This window comes from Telopea speciosissima, chromosome 1, assembly GCF_018873765.1.
Source record: "Telopea speciosissima isolate NSW1024214 ecotype Mountain lineage chromosome 1, Tspe_v1, whole genome shotgun sequence".
Classification (NCBI taxonomy): Eukaryota; Viridiplantae; Streptophyta; class Magnoliopsida; order Proteales; family Proteaceae; genus Telopea; species Telopea speciosissima.
Genome location: NC_057916.1, coordinates 37,561,076 through 37,581,227, shown reverse-complemented (window position 1 = coordinate 37,581,227; position 20,152 = coordinate 37,561,076). Strand labels below are relative to the sequence as shown.

At 40.4% G+C, this 20,152-nt stretch overlaps 1 protein-coding gene across 1 annotated transcript; it reads right to left on the bottom strand.

Moving 5' to 3' along the window:
• Positions 1–663: 663 nt before the first annotated feature.
• LOC122657079 (putative leucine-rich repeat receptor-like serine/threonine-protein kinase At2g14440) lies at positions 664–16,492 on the bottom strand. The gene is made up of 10 exons (XM_043851844.1): positions 16,227–16,492; positions 15,571–16,117; positions 14,521–14,978; positions 13,926–14,061; positions 13,761–13,832; positions 13,601–13,669; positions 13,212–13,283; positions 1,056–1,127; positions 903–969; positions 664–823 (listed from the first exon to the last, which is right to left on the bottom strand). Exons 1-9 carry the CDS (start codon positions 16,327–16,329, stop codon positions 918–920), a joined length of 1,581 nt encoding a protein of 526 aa, XP_043707779.1. The 5' UTR covers positions 16,330–16,492; the 3' UTR covers positions 664–823; positions 903–917.
• Between the last annotated feature and the right edge of the window lie 3,660 nt (positions 16,493–20,152).

Here is a 20,152-nt window from a genome sequence, read left to right as displayed (position 1 = left end):
AGCAATTGTGGTTGAACATTGAATCAGGGTATAAAGAATAAAAGAAGGCAAGAATATGAAACATTAGTGATATTTTAATACTTTTCCTTATTCCTCCATGAAAGTTGCAACTTGAAAAGTAAATCATGCAACCTAGGAAAAACCTTCCCTCCACCCCACCAATCCCCTCCCCCCCACACCCCCCCCCCCCCAAAAAAAAAAATTCAACAATTATCCTGTAAATGAAAGGAAATTCCTGATTTGACCATCGATGACAACATTGCTCTATTAGAAACCATGCATTTTAGCCAAGTTATTTTATGTTTCTGTGCACTGAACTCAGCTAAGCCCTATCTCAACTACCTGGGGTCGTTTTCATGATCTCTGTGACAAAAACTAAGTATCTGCATAAAGCGCAAGGCAAGCCTAATACATATAGTTCAACCATATGATATTCCAAGTTCAAATACATTTGAGCTCTATACAAATTATGGTACACATACAGAAGAAGGAACCAATATTTACACTAAAAAACCGGATCTCATTCATCATTTATTTCTTTCTTCCCTCCACCAAAAAATTATGAGCTTTTCCAAAGGAGATTGGAGAATCTGTATATTCAAAAATGAATAAATTTGACTATATGCAGACAACAATTTCAAGCACAAAGTTTTGTTAACTATATGCAGACAACAATTACAAGCACACAGTTTTGTTACTTCAAATTGCAGTGAGGAGATCTTATTTGGCAATTACAGGGCGCTTAGGCTGGAAAACTTTTGATTCTGGCTTGCATGTATTTGCATCTCTAAGCCTCTCTCATGTCAATGTCACACAGATGGTTCTGTAATACATGAAAACAAAAGAAATGAATAAATTTTGTTAACCGAAAGATTGTCAATTGAAAGAGAGATGTACTTTACCTACAGTTACCCAAACTATGCTGCAGGAGGAGGTGACGGCAATAAAAAGTTATTTCCAGGAGCGGTCCTAAGAAACAAATAACATCGATTAATTGTTTGATATGAAATTTAAGGTAAGATGTGTGGCCATGAGTTGAGGTGGTTCACACTCACTTGAGGTTCAATCCAGGTTTTGTTTTAAGACTGTCCGGAATTTGTCCAGTCAGGTGGTTGCTTTCTATGAAGCTGAAAAACCCAAGCAATAAAACTATGTTATGGCTAGTATCAAAATAAGTTGCCACAATAAATCATAAAGAAACATAAAGTAATCATCCTCGCTCCCCCCCCCCTTGAAAAGAAACAAAAAGTTGGGGGACAGGGTGGGTTGTGGACATTGTCAACGCAGGTAAGAAAAAGACATACATACAAAAATATCTATTCTTCACTTGAATGTTTGAATAAAGATGAAGAAAAAATTTAGGGGGAAATATACCTCCACCATTATATATGGCTAACATGCTAAACATTCAACTTAAGTTACGAAAATCATGTTGTAACCAAGCTTGATGGAAAAGAAGTTGTAACCTCACTTTTTTGCACTTCTAGTATGACACATTTTTTTTCCTTTCAATGAGGGTAAAATCCTGTCATTTCACATGTCAACACGAAATGCGTGCAAGAAAATGACAGCTCTTGATAGTGTGACATAATGGAAAAAGCCCCTTTCACCCTTGACTTAGAGAACTTTTGGGAATAAGACAGGAAATCAAAAGAAGGTTACAACATAAGATACAAAATTTGATCATATAGACGAAAACAGACAGCGATAAAGCATCAAAATTGGCAATACAATATACCAGCAAACAATGCATTAAGGTTGACACTACAATATGCTACTAAACGGAGGAAAATATAGACCAATTTTGAATTCCAATAATGAACTTGACATTGACCAGTTCAATCTGTTTAAATAAATTGGTATTACACAGTGAGCAAAAAACTAACAAGCATGACAAATAGCAAGAGTTCCAGGCTGGGGCATCAGATATGGGATAAAATCATCATTAAGTGTATAAATGTATTTGGTTTCTTCCATTAAATCTGACTTCAATCATTTATAGTTCAAGCAAACAAATCATAGAACAGATATGGACAATCAAACATTTGCAATAACTAATGTATGGACCAAAACTGCTAGATATATTATAGGAACTTATCTATACAAGGGAGATAAGAACAATCTGTTTCTCCACGGCAGAAAAGGATAGATATGCAGCTATTCCAGAATATCAAGCTGCAAGAGTAGAGCTCCCTTGGCTCCTAGTCGTACACTCTTACTTCTGAGTTTACTTTATTTGCTTTCAGCCATTACCAAAACATTTCCCTCTCCTTTTGGGCGGATTAGCAGGGCATTCCATTTCGACATGGATCCTGGTAGATTATCCTGGGCACTTGAGATTAAATGTTTTTGTTGTAACATGGGTTCAAGGGTATTTTTGTCCTAGTGGTATTTTAGTCCTTGTACCTATTCTAGAATGTTCTTCATATCATTATAAATAAAGAGAGGCTGTAATCAATAACGTCACAAGCCATTATTCCTATTCTCAACATGGTATCAGAGCTAGGATCCATATTGGGATCCTAACCCTAATGCCCACCATCAAACCCTAGAACACCTTCCTCTCCCTCCTCCCTTTCTCGGTTTTTGCACTGTCAGCCACCATCAAGCCTTCTCTCTCTCTCTCTCTCTCTCCAGCGTCGCCAAACATCACATTCACCGTTATTGCCTCCTCTTCCTCTCGGTCTTGACTCCACCGCACGCCTCCGCATCCTCTTCTTCACCCTTGGTGGTGTGGTGAGTTATCTCCCACCAAGGCTCTTTGTCCCATCCCTTCCATGTTTTAAATCCTATTCCATTGGGATTTGTTGATGTTCTTTGTGGGATCCATTGCACGGTGTTGATGTTTTGTTAAATTCTCTCCTGACCAGCAATCATGGACTCTAATCTAACCACTACCGCATCTACTGGACAGGAAGGAGTCAGTCAGCATGATTTTACTTCATTCCCTATTAGCTCCATTAAATTAGATGGGAGCAATTATTTGATGTGGTCGCGGTCTTGCTATCTTGCTAATGGTTTTCGTGGTCTTTCTAGCTACATTACAGGAGATTCCATTAAGCCTAGTACTGCTGGTCCTTCTCAAGATAAATGGGTAACGTCCAATTTTCTTGTCATGTCATATCTCATCAACTCCATGGACCCTACCATAGTCGGGGGCTATCTCCTTCTTGATATTGCTGCCAAGATTTGGAAGCCAGCCAAAGACACCTATTCTTAGGTTGGTAATGATGCCCAATGTTATGAACTCCGGAAAAAAATTCATGAGACCAAGCAACATGAATTATCTGTGTCCCAATATTATTCCACCTTGCACAGTATGTGGCAAGAGTTGGATTTCTATGGATCTTTTACTGCTACCTGTGATACAGATACTACTGCATTTAAAAAATGGGAAGATGGTCTCCGTGTGTTCGATTTCCTTGCCGACCTCAACATAGAGTTTGATCAGATTCGGGCTCATGCCCTGAATCGGGACCCCTTTCCATCCCTTGAGCAGGCTTATGCAATGGTGCAGTCAGAAGACAATCGTTGTAGTGCCATAGTTCAGCCAGTTAGACAGGAACGTTCAACTCTTTACTCTGGTCCTCCAAGTGCATCCCATGGGGTTCTTTCTCGTGGTATTGGTGATCGTTCTACCTCTGCCAGTGTTCCCATGAAGTGTGACTATTGTGGTAAAGAATGGCACACTAAAGGAAAATGCTGGAAATTACATGGGTGTCCCACTGATACTCATGGGCCCCTCTTCATCCAATTTAATTCCATTTGGTTTAATTCATTCTGATGTTTGGGGCCTTGCTAGTTGTGTATCTACATCTGGTTACCGATGGTTTATCATCTTTATTGATTGTTTTAGCCGTACCACTTGGGTTTACCTTATGCGCCAGAAGAGTGATGTTTTCTCCTGCTTTCAACTATTCCATAAAATGATTCAGATTTAGTTTGATGCTAAGGTCAAAATTCTTCGGACTGACAATGGGAAGGAATACATGGACGGATCTCTTCAGGTCCATCTATCTACTCATGGAATAATACACTAGACATCTTGTGTAGACACTCCAGCTGAAAATGGTATTGCTGAACGGAAGAATTGCCACCTCTTGGAAGTAGTCAGATCTCTTATGTTTACAATGTCTATCCCTCCTTGTTTTTGGGGTGATGTGGTGTTTTCAGCAGCCTATCTTATAAATCGTCTGTCCACACGGATGGTGGCAGATCGATGTCCCCTTGACGTATTATTGAGATCTTCTTCCTTTATGGCACCTCCTAAGGTATTTGGTTGTGTAGTATTTGCTCGAAATCATCACGTCAGTGGGAAATTTGATCCTAAGGGGCTTCGTTGCATTTTTGTGAATCTTCTGCTACCTAAAAGGGGTATAAGTGCTATCACCCTCCTACCCAAAAGTTACTTGTCACCATGGATGTAATATTCCGGGAATCTGAGGCCTATTTCCCAACCCATGGTGGACCTCTTCAGGGGGAGTCTACAAGTGAAGAGGTGCCCCTCATTGCACCATTGGTGGATGTGCATGTCCCTACAGTGGAAGATCCATCCATAAAGCTTGAGGATGGTATAACAGGGCAAGAACAGGAGCAGCCTTTAATTCAGGGGGAGCCTGGGGAGCCCAATACCTTGAAGACATTCACTCGAGGAACGTGGCATAAAAGAACCACCACTACTGCCCCTACACAATTAGCACTACCTGTCCCAAGTTCTTCTAGTAACTCTATTCCTTCTGGTGAGTCTGCTTCTAATCCTAATATTGACTTACTAATTGATGTTCGTAAGCCACGTAGAACTTGTACTCAGCATCCCATTTGTAATGTTGTTTCATACGACTTTATTTCTCCTTCTTTCTATGCTTTTGTTTCCTCTTTGTCCCTTGTTTCCATTCCTAACACCTGATAGGAGGTACTAGCTAATTCGAGGTGGAAAGAAGCAATGGATAAAGAAATGAGTGCCCTGGAAAAAATGGCACTTGCGATTTGGTGACACTTCCTCCAGGAAAGAAACCAGTAGGCTACAAATAGGTTTTCACCGTAAAACAGAAGGCTAATAGATCGGTGGAAAGATACAAGGTAAGGCTGGTTGCTAGATGCTTTACCAGACTTAAGGGATTGACTATCAGGAAACATATGCTCCAATAGCAAAGATGAACATTGGTAAGGTAATTATTTCCTATGCTGTTAACCAAGGATGGGATCTTCAACAACTTGATGTGAAGAATGTGCTTCTCCATGGGGAGCTCGAAGAAGTGTATATGGAAATCTGTAGAGAGACTTGAACTTAGGGAAATACAAGCAATGTGGGACTAAACCCATATACAAAACGCAAACATAAATAAAGGAAAAAAAGGTCCAGAATACCCCCCACGGTATTCTGGCCCATATCTAACACTCCCCCTCAAGTTGGAGCATATATATTATGCATGCCCAACTTGACTAAGATAGGATGAAACAGCTTGCTATTCAGCCCCTTAGTGAACATATCTGCCAGTCAGTAGAGTTCACAAAAGGGAACAAAAATGAGGCCAGCTTCAAGCTTTTCCTTAATGAAATGTCTGTCAACCTCCACATGCTTAGTGCGATCATGCTGGACAGGGTTATGAGCAATGCTAATGGCAGCTTTATTGTCACAATAAAGCATCATTGGTAGATGGACAGCAACACCAATATCCTGTAATAATCCTCTAAGCCATAGAAGTTCACAAATGCCTTGGGCCATCGCACGAAACTCGGCTTCAGCACTAGACCTTACCACAACATTTTGCTTTTTGCTACGCCATGTGACAAGGTTCCCACCCACAAAGGAACAATAGCCAGAGATAGATTTTCTGTCAGGAGAACCAGCCCAATCGGCATCAGTATAAGCTTCAACCTTGAGGTGACCATTGGAAGATAAGAGAATTCCCTTTCCTAGAGCAGACTTCAAATATCTCAAAATACGACGGACTGCATCCATATGAGAGGAATAGGGATCATGCATGAATTGGCTCATCATACTTACGGCAACTTTTATGTCAGGTCTAGTGTGAGAAAGATAGATTAGTTTGCCCACTAACCGTTGATAACCACCCTTGTCAATAGGTTCACCCTCTTTCTCCCTAAGTTTTGTAGTGGCCTCCATAGGAGTATCTGCAGGATGACAACCTAGCAGCCCTGTCTCAGTCAATAGATCCAGGACATATTTTCTTTGAGAAAGAAAGATGCCCTTTGAAGAGCGAGCAACTTCTATCCCTAGAAAATATTTGAGAGAACCTAGATCTTTGATCTCAAACTCACGGCCAAGGAGAAGCTTCAAATCCCTGATAGCAACATCATCATTACCAATTACCACGATATCATCCACATAGACTATGAGTAGAGTAACCTTGTCACCAACTCGTCTGATGAACAAAGTGTGATCAGCATTGCTCTGCTTATAACCTGCTGAAATCATAGCCTTATGAAATCTGCTGAACCAGGCCCTAGGTGATTGTTTCAACCCATATAGAGCACATTTCAACTTACAGACTTTGCCCCTAGTCTTGTAATCAGAGAAGCCTGGTAGAATGTCCATATATACCTCTTCCTCAAGCTTCCCATGGAGGAAGGCGTTCTTTACATCTAACTACTGAAGATCCCACCCAAGATTTGCAGCACAAGATAATAACACCCTGATAGTATTGAGCTTTGCCACTGGTGCAAAGGTCTCCTGGTAGTCAACTCCATAAGTTTGAGTAAATCCCTTTGCAACCAGACGTGCCTTATACCGATCCACTGAACCATCAGCCTTCTGTTTTACCATGAAGACCCATTTACATCCCACTGGTTTTTTCCCTGGAGAAAGTGCCACAAGATCCCACGTGTTATTTTTGTGTAATGCTCTCATTTCTTCCAATATTGCAGCCTTCCACTTTCCATCTGTATATGCTTCCTGCCAATTTTTAGGAATAGAGACAGAAGAAAGAGAGGATGCAAAAGCAAGGAAAGAAGGAGAAAGAGAACTATACGAAACAAAGCGAGATATGGGATGTAAAGTGCAAGTCCTAGTACCTTTGCGATAAGCAATAGGTAGGTCAGAAGGAGAGGGATTACCAGGAGATGAAGGATCCGGGTCTGGAGCCGGCAATTGGATGGGTACTGGTGCTACAGTGGGTTGCAGCTGCCCTCTGTTGGATCTGCCCCTTGTATAGGTGATGATGTTGGAGTTGTCGATTCTCTTCTGAAATTCACCAATAGTCCTCTGGACAGGAGTCAGCTCCCCCTGGATAGGAACATTAACAACACTATTTTCTATGGTCTCCCTCTGTAAAGGATTCCCATCAGGTGAGGGAGGAACAGCCAGAGGAAGTTGGGCATCCAAAGTAGGCTGGGCAGCAGCCGTGGGTGATGGTAAATTAGGCTGGACAACAGCCATGGGTGGGGATAAAGTAGGTTGGACAGCAGCCTGAGGAATCTCAAAAGGCACATCTTCACTTGAACTCTCCCCCTGAAGAGGTGGCGAAGAATAGTAAGAAAGGGACTCATGGAAAATAACATCCATACTAACCATGGTCCGGCGGGAAGGGGGATGGTAACACTTGTAACCTTTCTGGGTCCGAGAATAACCCAAGAAAATACAACGAAGTCCCCGAGGTTCTAGCTTGCCAGGAGATCTTGTATCCCTAGCATAATACACACAACCAAAGACCTTGGGGGGCACAACAAAGGAGGAAGTTCCCATTAAAACATCAGAGGGGCTACGAGAGTTAAGAACCCTAGAGGGCAGCTTATTGATGAGATAGGCGGCAGTGAGTACGGCATCCCCCCAATATTAAGATGGGGCATTCCTTGTAAACATCAAAGCCCTGGCCATCTCTAGCAAGTGGCGATTTTTTCTTTCTGCCACACCATTCTGGGCAGGGGTATCAACATAACTAGTTTGATGAAGGATGCCATGGTTAGCCAAATATTTTTGAAATTGTGACTCAGTATACTCGGTTCCATTATCACTTCTCAATACTTTGAGAGTAGCCTGGACCTGAGTTTGAATCATTTTATGAAAATGCTGAAAACATGAAAAAACTTGATTTTTTGCATGCAAAAGATATACCCATGTATTCCTAGAATGACAATCAATGAAAGAAACAAACCATCGATGGCCAGAAATAGAAGGTTTACGACTAGGGCCCCAAACATCAGAATGCACCAAATTAAAACAAAAAGAACTCATTTTATTAGAAACTGGATAATTTGAACATGTCTGTTTGGCCAGAACACAAGCCTCACAAAAAAAGTCATCCTTAGTACGAAGGGTGACCAGACTAGGAAATAAATGAGCTAAGATTCCTAAAGGGGGGTGACCTAACCTAGAGTGCCACTGGTAGAGTTCAGAAGAGACCATGGAGTTCTGGTGTAGTGGAGAATGTAATGGTGGTGGAGAGAAGCGACCGTCATCAAGCAGATACAGGCCACCGTGCACTTTACCCAATCCAATCGTCTTCCCAGACTCCAGATCCCGAAACACACAACGAGAAGGAAAAAAGGTGACTTTGCAGTTAAGATCACGAGTAATACTACTAATGGAAAGAAGGTTAGTAGTAAAATTAGGAATGTGCAAAACAGAAGTCAAGGGAAGAGAGGAAGTGCAGTGGATGATTCCCTTTCCAGATATGGAAGAAAGAGAACCATCAGCCACTTTGACCTTATCTTTCCCAGAAGTGGGAGAGTATTTATGAAACAAGCTAGAGGAACCGGTCATATGATCTGTAGCTTCAGAATCTATGATCCAAGGATGGGAAGCTACAGAAGCACAATGACCTCCAAATGGAATACCTGACCGGGCAAAGTGTGAACCTGAAGGAGCAGAGGAATTGGCAGTAGTTGATGTAGCAGAGGCAACAGCAGCGGAAGACCTTAGCATACGTAGAAGTGCATGTAGATCATCCTGGGATAGACCAAGGTCAGTAGCAGGGGCTGCAGTAATAGTCTCAGTCTGATGGGCCTTGGTCTTTGTCTTATTCTTGGTCTTGGCAGCCCTTTTTGCTTCAAAATCAGCTGGTTTCCCATGAAGTTTCCAGCACTTCTCTTTGGTGTGATAGGGTTTGTGACAGTGCTCACAAACAACATTCCCTGTAGCAGAATCACCAAGAGAAGCAGTGCCACTAGGAGCAGGAGTGGCAGGGGCAGCAGCCTTGAGAGCTGATCTGTCTGTAATAGGAGGGGGCAACATAGCAGCCCGCCGGTTCTCCTCAGAAGACACCAATGCATATGATTGTTCAAATGTGGGAAAAGGCTTATGGCCCAACACCTGAACACGGATCTGATCATACTCCACATTCAAACCAGCCAAGAAGTCATATACTCTGATCTTATCCACGTGCTTCTTATAGGAAGCAATATCAGCCACTGTAGTAGAGTGAAAGTCTGAGAAATGGTCCAACTGTTGCCACAGACTGCGGAGAGTAGCATAGTATTTTGACACTGAAAGTTCTCCCTGAGTGGTGTGAAGGGCCAAGTTGCCCATATGTTTCCTTGCATGCAGCCCAAATCTGAGAGGCAGTGTCCAGAAGAAGAAAGTTATGCTGTAAATCTGAAGTCATAGAGCCTATCAAATAAGACATCAGAACACCATTATTGGCAAGCCACTTTTCCTAAGCAGGCCTTTGGTCAGTAGGCATAACACAAGTGCCATTAATATGACTGGTTAGACCACGGCCTGCAATGGCAAAAGAGGCAGATCTGGACCATAGAAGATAATTCGAGCCATCCAGTTTAATAGGATTTGGTGGGAAGCTATGGTACTCTATCTTGTTGTGACCATCATGAAGTGCCTGATCTGAAGTAGCTGAAGAATTGGTCGAATCACCCATACTGGCAGCAAATAAGTCCAAGAATAACTTCAAAGTAAAGGCTGAATCACCTCTCAAAAAATCAGAACCAGCAGCACAAGAAGACCCCTATATCGATAGTGGCAGGGTTTTGAAAAAAAAAACCTGTTATAGTGGAGGATCGATCTAGGGATGTCTTCAAAAAACTGAACTGATGAAGCCCAAATTGCAGTCAAGTGATGCCTTAGAAGTGGAGAAGCAGCTTCCAAAAAATCAGAAATAAGAGAGGGCACAAACTCCTAGATCGACAATTATCAGGGTTTTGAAAAAAAACCTGTTTAGTGAATATTGATTGGAGCAAGTCTTGCAATGCTGTGAGATAAGAACTGAAGCCAATAAAAAGAAATCCTGCTGCAGGTGTGGTCTTCAAAAGGAGGAATTGATTCCTTGTAACTGAAGTAGAAACAATTCTCAAAAGACTGAAGTTCCAGATATCGCAGAAGGAAGTGGCTGGTTCCTATCGATCAGAATTATCAATCATGGTTGAGGTAATAAGGGCAGCAGCTGGATCGCATGATCACCTCATCAGTGCTGCCCTATATGGGACGGGAGAACAAGGGAGAAGAGAGAAGAGAGAAAGAGAGAGAGAGGGAGGAAAACTGAAATCGAAAGAAGAAAAACAGCCCCTAGTTCGAAATCAGCTTTGATACCATGTAGAGAGACTTGAACTTAGGGAAAGGCTTGGATGATTTCTTCACCCCAAGCCCCCACTTTATTTATAACAACAGTTAAATCATAAAATAATGTGTACAAGCAATGTGGGACTAAACCCATATACAAAACGCAAACATAAATAAAGGAAAAAAAGGTCCAGAATAACCCCTACGGTATTCTAGTCCATATCTAATAAAATCCCTCCTGGCTTTGCTGCCCTAGAGCACAGGGAAAAGTGTGTCGTCTATAGAGAGCTTTATATGGTCTAAAATAGTCCCATAGAGCTTGGTTCGATCGTTTCCATAGAGCCATGGTATCTATTGGCTATAAACAAAGCAATGCTGATCATACTTTGTTTATCAAGAAGACGGGCCAACATATTATAGTTTTGATTGTCTACGTGGATGACATAGTAATCACTGGGAGTGATGTTGATGAAATAGGCAAACTAAAAGTCTATCTGGGGACAGAGTTTGAAATTATAGATCTGGGAAAGCTTTGATATTTTCTTGGGATCGAGGTTGCTCATTCAGCTCAAGGTATCTTCCTCTCTCAACGGAAGTATACACTGGCCCTTTATCTGACACAGGAATTCTGGGATGTAAGCCTGCCGATACACCAGTAGAACCTAACACTCATTTAAAAAGTAAGGATGGAGAACCAGTGGATAAGTGCAGCTACCAAAGGCTGGTTAGGCTACTGATTTATCTATCCCACACATGGCCAAATATAGCCTTTGCTATGAGTGTGGTTAGCCAATATATGCATGATCCTCACTCAACTCATTTAGAGGCAGCTATAGGATCTTTAGGTATTTGAAGTCTTCCCTTGGAAAAGGTATACTCTTCTCTCCTTAATACCATTTGCAAGTTGAAACTTTCACTGATGTGGACTAGGCGGGATGTCTAGATGACAAGAGATCTACTTCAGGTTATTACACGTTTGTCGGAGGCAACTTGGTTACTTGGCGGAGCAAGAAAAAAGCTGTAGTTGCTCGATCCAGTGCAGAAGCAAAGTTTCGAGCTATGTCCCATGGAATATGTGAACTTCTTTGGCTCCAAGGACTTCTTCAAGATTTAAGTATTCATGTTGAGCTACCTATGTGCCTTTATTGTGACAGCAGATCAGCAATAAGTATTGCACATAATCCAGTTCAACATGATTGCACCAAGCACATAGAAATTGATCATTACTTCATCAAGGAGAAGCTAGAACAAGGAGTCCCGCTTTTATACAATCTAGTGATCAGTTAACTGATATTCTCACCAAGGGAATTAGTAGTAAGAGTTTCAGTTCTATAGTTAGCAAGTTGGGCATGTTTGATATTTACGCACCAACTTGAGGGGGAGTCTTGTAATATGGGTTCAAGGGTATTTTTGTCATAGGCTTATTTCAGTCCTTGTACCTATTCTAGAATATTCTCCATATATTTATAAATAAAGAGAGGCTGTGATCATAAAGTCACAAGCCATTATTCCTATTCTCAACAGTTCTATAATAAAAAAACATAAAATGAGATCTTATATACTGCACTCTAGGGCTGCAAGTTTGGCCCTGTCGGCCCAAACCCGCCCTGAGCCCGAACAGGGCCTGGGCTAAGATTTCTGGCCCTGAGTCAGGATCGGGTCGGATCAGGGTTGAGACATCGGGTCAGCCCGACCCTGATTTTGGCCCTGAAGAAATTTCTTTATCTATTAAAAAATAGAAGCTATTATTAATATAAACAAGTGCTTAGCGCACTTGGCAGTTTGTGTTGTGTAAAAACCAACTGCTATCAAAAGGTCTTAGGTTCAAGCCTCCTCTCTCACATCTTCCATAGTCTTGTTATTTTAATTTAATTATTGCAGGGTCAGGGCCAATCAAGGCGGGCTTGGGCTGGGCTTGGCCCGTCAGGGTCAGGGTTATGGTCAAGGTATTTAGGCCCTGAGTCAGGGTCAGGGCGGGCCTGGGCCCAGCTAAGGGGACTCAGGGTTGGGCTAGGGTTTTAAAAAGCCCGGCCCAACCCGACCCTGTTGCAGCCCTACTGCACTCTGCTATTTTTCTTGTCAGAGTAACTGACACTGGAATACTGAATGGTCTAAAAATATACCACCGGCTAAATCTTTGGAATGGTATGCTTCAGTTCCAGAGAAAGTGTGGCTGATTATACAGAAAAGAGATGAAAAAGAATCTGTCCCATATATCTCTAACTTGGGCATAACTTCTAACAGTACCTGGGATAAATCTTTGAAAATCCAACCCAACAAAATAAAGTTTAAATTCAAAGAAACAACTTATTAGTTTAAACTCACAGTTCTAGTGACCTTGCAAAGTAAACAGATCTACTCCAAGATGGATGACCCAAAAGGCATACATCATTCATAAAAAGATTTGCAATATTGTGGTTAGCCATCTAGACCTTTTAAAGGACTCAAATTTCGAAGCTTTGGATTGTCAAAAGTAACCAGGTTTCTGTATGTCAGTAATATTAACAATCATAGCACAGAGAAGAAGACTAGGATAGAGCTCCTTGACTATAAAATCACTGAATCAGGCCCTAAAGATTATCATTCGTGTTTTTTTATTTGTTTATTTATTTTTTTTTATTTTTTTTTGGGGGGGGGGGGGGATAAAATGCTACTAATAAATAGCATATACAGGTGCGTATTCTTAAGATGTGAAGAGACCCAAATGCTTGCATGTTATCATAAGAAAGTAAAAACTTACAGTTCACGCAATCTTGTGATGTTCCCAAGTGATGAAGGAACCTCTCCGCTAAACTGATTGTCCTCCAAATGCCTTTGAAAAATGGTAGCAATAAATTAAACAAGGGAACAACAAATTTCACAAAATCCATTTTATAAGGGTGATCCAAAAGGATATTATTTCCAACAATGAAAATAAATATGGACCACTCAATCATGAGTTAATACAGGCAGCTAAAGAACATATTATATAGCTCAAAGTTCAAACACTATTGGATCAAGTTTCCCAGTGTTAAACAGCAGAGACTGTGGAGCCATTTAACATGATGGCTCATGAGCTACCACATTCATCTTTGTTAATCCAAAGCTAAAAATTAAAGCACGCAGGGAATATATAACTTATAAACATACAGCGTCTGAAGCCTCTTTAATGGGCTGAGATCAGGAATTGGCCCAGAGAAATTGTTGTTCCCAAGCCAGCTGTCATTCACAAGATGAAATTATTGATCAGAAATATCTTTGTCACCGAACGTTCAGCTTACCCAAGATCCATTAATTTTGGAGAACCTACATATCAGTCAAAGCAGTCAATTTGGCAATACTTGGTGATAGAGATCCTGAAAGACCCATGCTCGAAAGATTCCTGGTAAAACCACCAAAAGAGTAAACACCGTCAGAATAATTAAAACGAACAACAATAGAGTACAAGCTACTCATGATCAAGGTGCCAACTCACAAAGCCACAATACGGATCTGAGGGCCATTAGAGCATGAAACTCCAGTCCATGAGTATTCACGAGGGAAACAAGGATCACCACTCCAATCAAGTGGGAGATTCTGAAGATTATTCCTCACTCTCTCCAAAGCAATTACTGCAACAGGCAATGGAAATGCCAAGTCAGAAAATGATACAAAAAGTAAGAGAACAATTAACTCAGAGTAAAGAAGAAACCTGGCTCATTCTCTTTGAGATGCCCCCCTCAGGGGATTGCCTTTTTTCTGGAACAAATGTCAGATGGGCCATGGCCCAAGAATCGCTCAGGTAAGACAATTCTGTCCAAAGTTATGCAGATTACAGAGTGCCCAAGATGTTAGATTGCATCACAGTGGACAGAATTTTTTCACAATCATTTACACTGTTTTCAAACATTTTTATTGGTTTCAGGTCAGTTCTTGATTATATGACTATGTCAAATTGGTGCTATCTTGAGTTATGTCCCATCAAATCTGGGCCAAGACAAAACAGCCCGTGGATCCTGGAAGAAGTTTTAGAGTACTTCCAAGAAAATATGCCAGGTTTATTCAACAAGAAAGAATGTTAGTAGCCAAACCATCTCGTGTGATCGTTCTTCCTCCAAGGCGCAACACACCAAAAATCTCCCCAGCATTGATCAAGGGACCAACATCTGATCCGGCAGCAGGAGTCAGAATTATCTTTGTTTGCCCTGAAAGAGGCCATTTAGTGCCAAAGACAGCTGTGCCAAATGGAGTCACCTTCATATTGCGGTAATATTCAATTCCATTTACTGTGATGTTCAATACCCTGGAGCTCCCCAGCGAGGCATTGCTATTATCCGCGAAATATAATGCAATGTAGTAGGTATCATTTAGAAGAGGTCCTGGAGGCCAGTGCAACTCCATGGGCTGTTTAGACATCAACGCTGTGTCAAAAATCTTCTCAGGTGGAATGTTCCAGAAACCAGAAACAGAGACATTTCTGATGCTTTGTATTTTAGGATTACTATCTCCAAATGGCTCCCAATATCGATCAAATTGGTCATCAGGGAATCTGATTATTCATGATTTCAAGCAAAAAAACAATTAGATTACTACCCTTTCACATTTTACTCCTAAAAAAAAAAAAAATTCCAGTTAATAGAAGAAACAAAAGAAGTGGCATCTACAAACAGTGCCTGTTTCAGCATCTTTCTACTTTTTTTCGTTTCGACGGTCCTATTTTTGGGTTGGTTCTGTTTTTCCTGGGTTTGTATGTTTTCTTTTGGGTGTGTTGTAAGCTCATTTTTTAGCTATGTATTTCTTTCCCATCCTTAACAAATCTTTCATTTTTCAAGATTAAAAAGAAGAAACAAGAAGGGACGAAAAAAGAATTCAACATTAAGATTCAATAAAACTAACAAAATTAGTTTAAACACCCCCCCCCCCCCCCCCAAAAAAAAAAAAAAAGAAAATCACATTACATCCAGTTTATAGACCAATTACTTGATAAAGTTCTATTTCCAGAGTTTATATATATATTACCATAAAGTTATCATTGCTTCTCTAATTCTTCAATGACAAAGCATGAGAAAATAGCTAAACTGAATCAAACAAAAAATATATATATATATATATCATTTAAAGAAAGAATTGGCTCAACTTACTTGATGATTGGTCCTCCATATCCAAAACTGTGCCTGGCAACCAAGCTGAGACCGTAATTTCTGAAATCCGTAGAATTGTAGACTGAATCCCCTAAAATCAAAAATTCCAATGCAGAGATAAAGGGGTCAGAATTGGTATAGGTGTTCTGAGCAACACAAACGCTCATGGTCTTTCCCTTAGCAAGAAAAACCCCTTCGTAGTAAGAAGACATCCCGTTGGCATAATCATCGGTAGTGTTCACGACACTCCAGACTGTCCCATCCACAATCTGATCAAACACCGGTGGCAAATCTACGCCATTGACTCCCCCATAGAAGTAGGTGGTCCGGACAAGGTACTTTGCACCTCGGAACACCGGAACAACGTAGCAGAATTTCCGATGAGCACCGGCGAGAAGAGGGAAAGAGCGGAGAGTGGAGAGAGTTGGAAGGAGGCCTGAAATAGATAATGTTTTGGGTAACCCAGCAGAGACGTAATTGCCGTCGGGTAGCCATTGCCGGTTGTCGATTACGGATGAAACGGTGGCGCCACAGTCGATGAGGATCCCTGAAATTAAGACAGCACGAAACGGAGTAATGAGAAAATGAAATTGAGATTGAAATTGAAGAAGTAGAAGAAAATGAGAGAGCTGAAGGAGTGGAGATTGAAGAAGTACCTTTAGGAGGTGACGGTTGGCAACGTACGGCGGCGAAGAGGGAGAGAGCGACCAGTAGAGAGAGAAGTGCCATGGCTGAGGGCGTGAGAGAAGTGGAGAGCATGTCAAGGTTTGGACTAAAGCTTTGAATGAGTCATTGGCGAGTTGGGAAGAAAAGAATCGAGACAGAGAGAGAGAGAGGAAGTTTGGGTGAGGGAAAAGGAATTTTCAGGATAGACGGAACGCGGGAAAATGGAACGGTTACTGTCAGTTAGTTTGTCTCGTACCAAATAAAAAATTCCCACCATCCAATGGAAAGATTTCACATTTATTAACAACGTCAGAGCTGAAGCTAAATTGGTCAATTGAAATCATATGGATTTACATATCGGTATTGTAACGGTACAGCTGATACGTATTGGTATTGGTATTGGTATTGGTATTGGTATTGATATCTATCGATGCTGATATGTAACTGATACAGACATATTGATGGTAACGGTATTGCCGGATGGTAAAAATAGTCCAAAAATTGGTGGTACTGAAATTTCTGTGGTAAAATGATCCAATCTGTATGAATGGCCGATCTGTATAAGTATTAATATCAGTCTGATACGGCCATTGATACCATATATTGAAACAATGATTGAAAGACTCTTTTAAGGGAAAAGGGGCTTCTCACGAAGCTAGTGTAGGGGAAATCTTCCATTTCACATCAATGGCGATGCAAAAAACAATATCATACATATCAGCTTACATGGTCAGGACATGTGAGGGAGCGAAAATCAGGAAACACCCATGTGAAGGGGAGATAATAAACCAGTATTGTAGGAAAGTTTTTCCCATCTTCTTTTAGGCACTCAATGCTCATAGAGAGCCAAGGTGACAGCCCCAATGTGGGGATGTGGGGGTGAGGCACATGCCAAGCCTCATTGTATGGGAGGGGTTCAAACTCGAGACCGAGATCCTCAGCCCTAAAACGACCACAAAGGCACAACCAATTGTGCTAAGCAAAAGTCCATAATTTTATAATTATTGTAACTCTTAAATGTTACAAAATGTATGGCATTCCTTATATAGTAACCAATTATCCCTAAAACTCGGGCGTGCAAGTTTATACACAGTTGGTCCTGCACATGATACATTCATGTAGAAATACCATCATGTGAGAATTTTACACGAGAGAAATGACTAATAAATCATGGGCTCTGATACAATGTTAGCGAAGTAAAACTAAAAGTGTCCAACCAAAAAACTCGAGCTTTAAAAGACCTGAGATTATTCTCAAATACAAACCACGCCATATAAAGCCGAAACCAATTCCTTTTTTCTTTGTTTTTTGGGTACACCCGAAACCAGTTCCACGATCCATCAGTTGTTAGGCACACATCAGGTTTCTCATTGAAAGAATTAATAAAATTATATTTTATATAATAAATTTAAAAGATTTTCAAACTCCAAACTGGAAAGGAATTGGTTTAATTATTTTTAAATATATTATTAAATTAAAAAGGTGTTGGTGCTGGTTTAGTGTTGGAGTTGGAGAGAGAGAGAGTAAGTGGAGAGAAGGTAAGAAGAAAGGGAAGAGATTAGAATCATTGGAGACGTGCAGAGTGGAAGAGAGTGGGTGGGAAGTTTTAGCACCAACGCCCACCAACTCCACTCTCCACCGAGGTGTAGTAACGCAACCAGTAAATAACATAACACTAAAACTAGGGGTGCAAGAGCCTGAACAGGGTCTAGGCTGAGATACCTGGATACCTGGCCTGAGGCAGTGTCAGGGTTGGAAATTTCTGACCTCAAGGGAGGGTTGGGTCAGACCATGGTTGATGCCTTAGGCTGAACCCAGCCCGATCCGAGCCCAACCCTGTTTTAAGTTGTACAATAAAATATATATTGATATACTATATATATTATAAACTTTAAATATTACACATGTTTTGTTATATGATATATTATATATGAAGATAATAAATGATAATATATTTTATAATAATATTATTTTATATAAAATTGATAATTTTCTCTCCAACCCAGTCCAACTCAGTCCAATCCTTGTATCTCACACTTCTCCCACTCCATGATTAGGGGCAATCAGGGTTGGATTTTGAAGGCTCTGAGTCAGGGTCGGGCCGGGCCTAGGCCCAGCTAAGGGGACTCAAGATTGGATTCAGATTTTAAAAACTCGCCCCAACCCGACCCTGTTGCAGTCCTAAATAAAACCAACAAAAAAAAGAGAGATAAATTTCATTGGGTATATAAGGTTTGCAAAAAATTACCTTTAGGGTATTTAATGTTTGATATATTATGTTAGTGGTACTTTTTTTCTATATTTTTAATGGGGAATAGAATGCTACTCGGTCGTGCACTAGGCGTTACGACCACGCCTAGACACATAACCGTCTTGGGTCACATAGAATTTTCGCCTTTACATGGGGGTAAGACGGTTATGTGTCTAAGCCTGGTCGCCACACCTAGTGCATGACCGGGTACCGTTCTCTCTCCCATTTTTTATTTTATCCATACCACCATAACCACCTCTTTATCCTCCAATGGCATTAGTGATTTAATGTGGCATATGATCTTAAGAATCGACCACTTGCTAGTTCTACTTGGTGCTCAAATATTCTGTGGATGTAAAACAGCATATGATCTTAAAAATCGACCACTTGCTAGTTCTATTTGGTGCTCAAATATTCTGTGGATGTAAAACACTTACTAAAACTACTACAATAAAAGCTCAATACATAATGAGTCATATGGTTGAAATCACATTCTTAATTTCAAAGATGATTAATCCATGTTGTGTGTATTATCCATCCAATAGTTAGTTTTAATATCAACCCGCCATAGTACTCAAAATGATGGTTAGTTACTTAGTTAAGCTAGCTTAACCTAAATATGTATGTGGAACAATTTGACCAAACATCTTCACAAAGCCCCATGAAAACAGTATCCCCCCCCCCCCCCAAACCACAGAAACCCTTGATTTGAGCTTCAAAATTTGAAACTTTCAGTCTTTGCTATTAAGTTTGAAACCATTTGTACATTCAAACAAAATAAAACTTGCATATATCAGGTGTGACAGTAACATTTCTCACAATTCTTGGTGATTCTTTGTCCTCGAGCTTAATATGCAAAAGAAGTGCTCTGGGGGAAGAAATGTTAAAACAGTGACATACGTAGCAATTGTTATACTCGTCATAGGCACATTCCACAACTTAATATAATTACACCATATAATGTTTGATTAACAAGGACTACTTATCCACGAAAATTCTGATTTATTGGTGAAGAAGCGAAATAGATTCATCATTCCATTCCAATCTAATCAAGATTTGGAGAACGAACTAATGTCCGGTTAGGGCCATACACATACAAATATAATAAACCAGAAATCATATAGAAACTTGCTTAATGGTCACAACATCCACTTTCTTCAATTCATTTTTTTATTTTGGCTCGCAACATCTAAGGCCATACTTTACAAGGTTTCAGGAAAAAAAGAAAAGGAAAATATGTTCAGTTGTCTTGTTTTATATTTTTTCTTTTTTCACTCCAAAGATACAAGCATAGACATTACAAGAAGGTGGAAATTCAAGATTCTCGCAATACAGACCACCAATAGGACACTATTTTGTTGAAAAAACAATCCAATAGGATAAGTGTGAGAACCTGTTCTCTACTTTTCACAATGATTTTATAAGAAGATGCAATTACAAGTATAATTCTCAGAATATAAACAATAAAAGTAGAAAAACACTGTGCAACTACAAAACCAGCATATCTAACCTCTTTAACAGTGGACTGGGAATATAAAAGTGTAGAATCAAATATCTGCAAGTATCTGCAAGTATTTCAATTTCAAGGGCTTCTGAACTTGTCTTCAAATATCTGCAAGTATTTCAATTTAAAGGCCCTGGAACACTAGGAAACAGAAAATATGC

Bases quoted from the DNA above. Each gene is read 5' to 3' on its own strand.
- LOC122657079 (XM_043851844.1), bottom strand. From the start codon at position 16,329: ATGCTCTCCACTTCTCTCACGCCCTCAGCCATGGCACTTCTCTCTCTA. The intron at 16,118-16,226 runs GTACTTCTTCAA...TCTTAATTTCAG, and splicing joins CCAACCGTCACCTCCTAAAG to GGATCCTCATCGACTGTGGC. The intron at 13,670-13,760 runs GTAGGTTCTCCA...TGTGAATGACAG, and splicing joins TTGACTGCTTTGACTGATAT to CTGGCTTGGGAACAACAATT.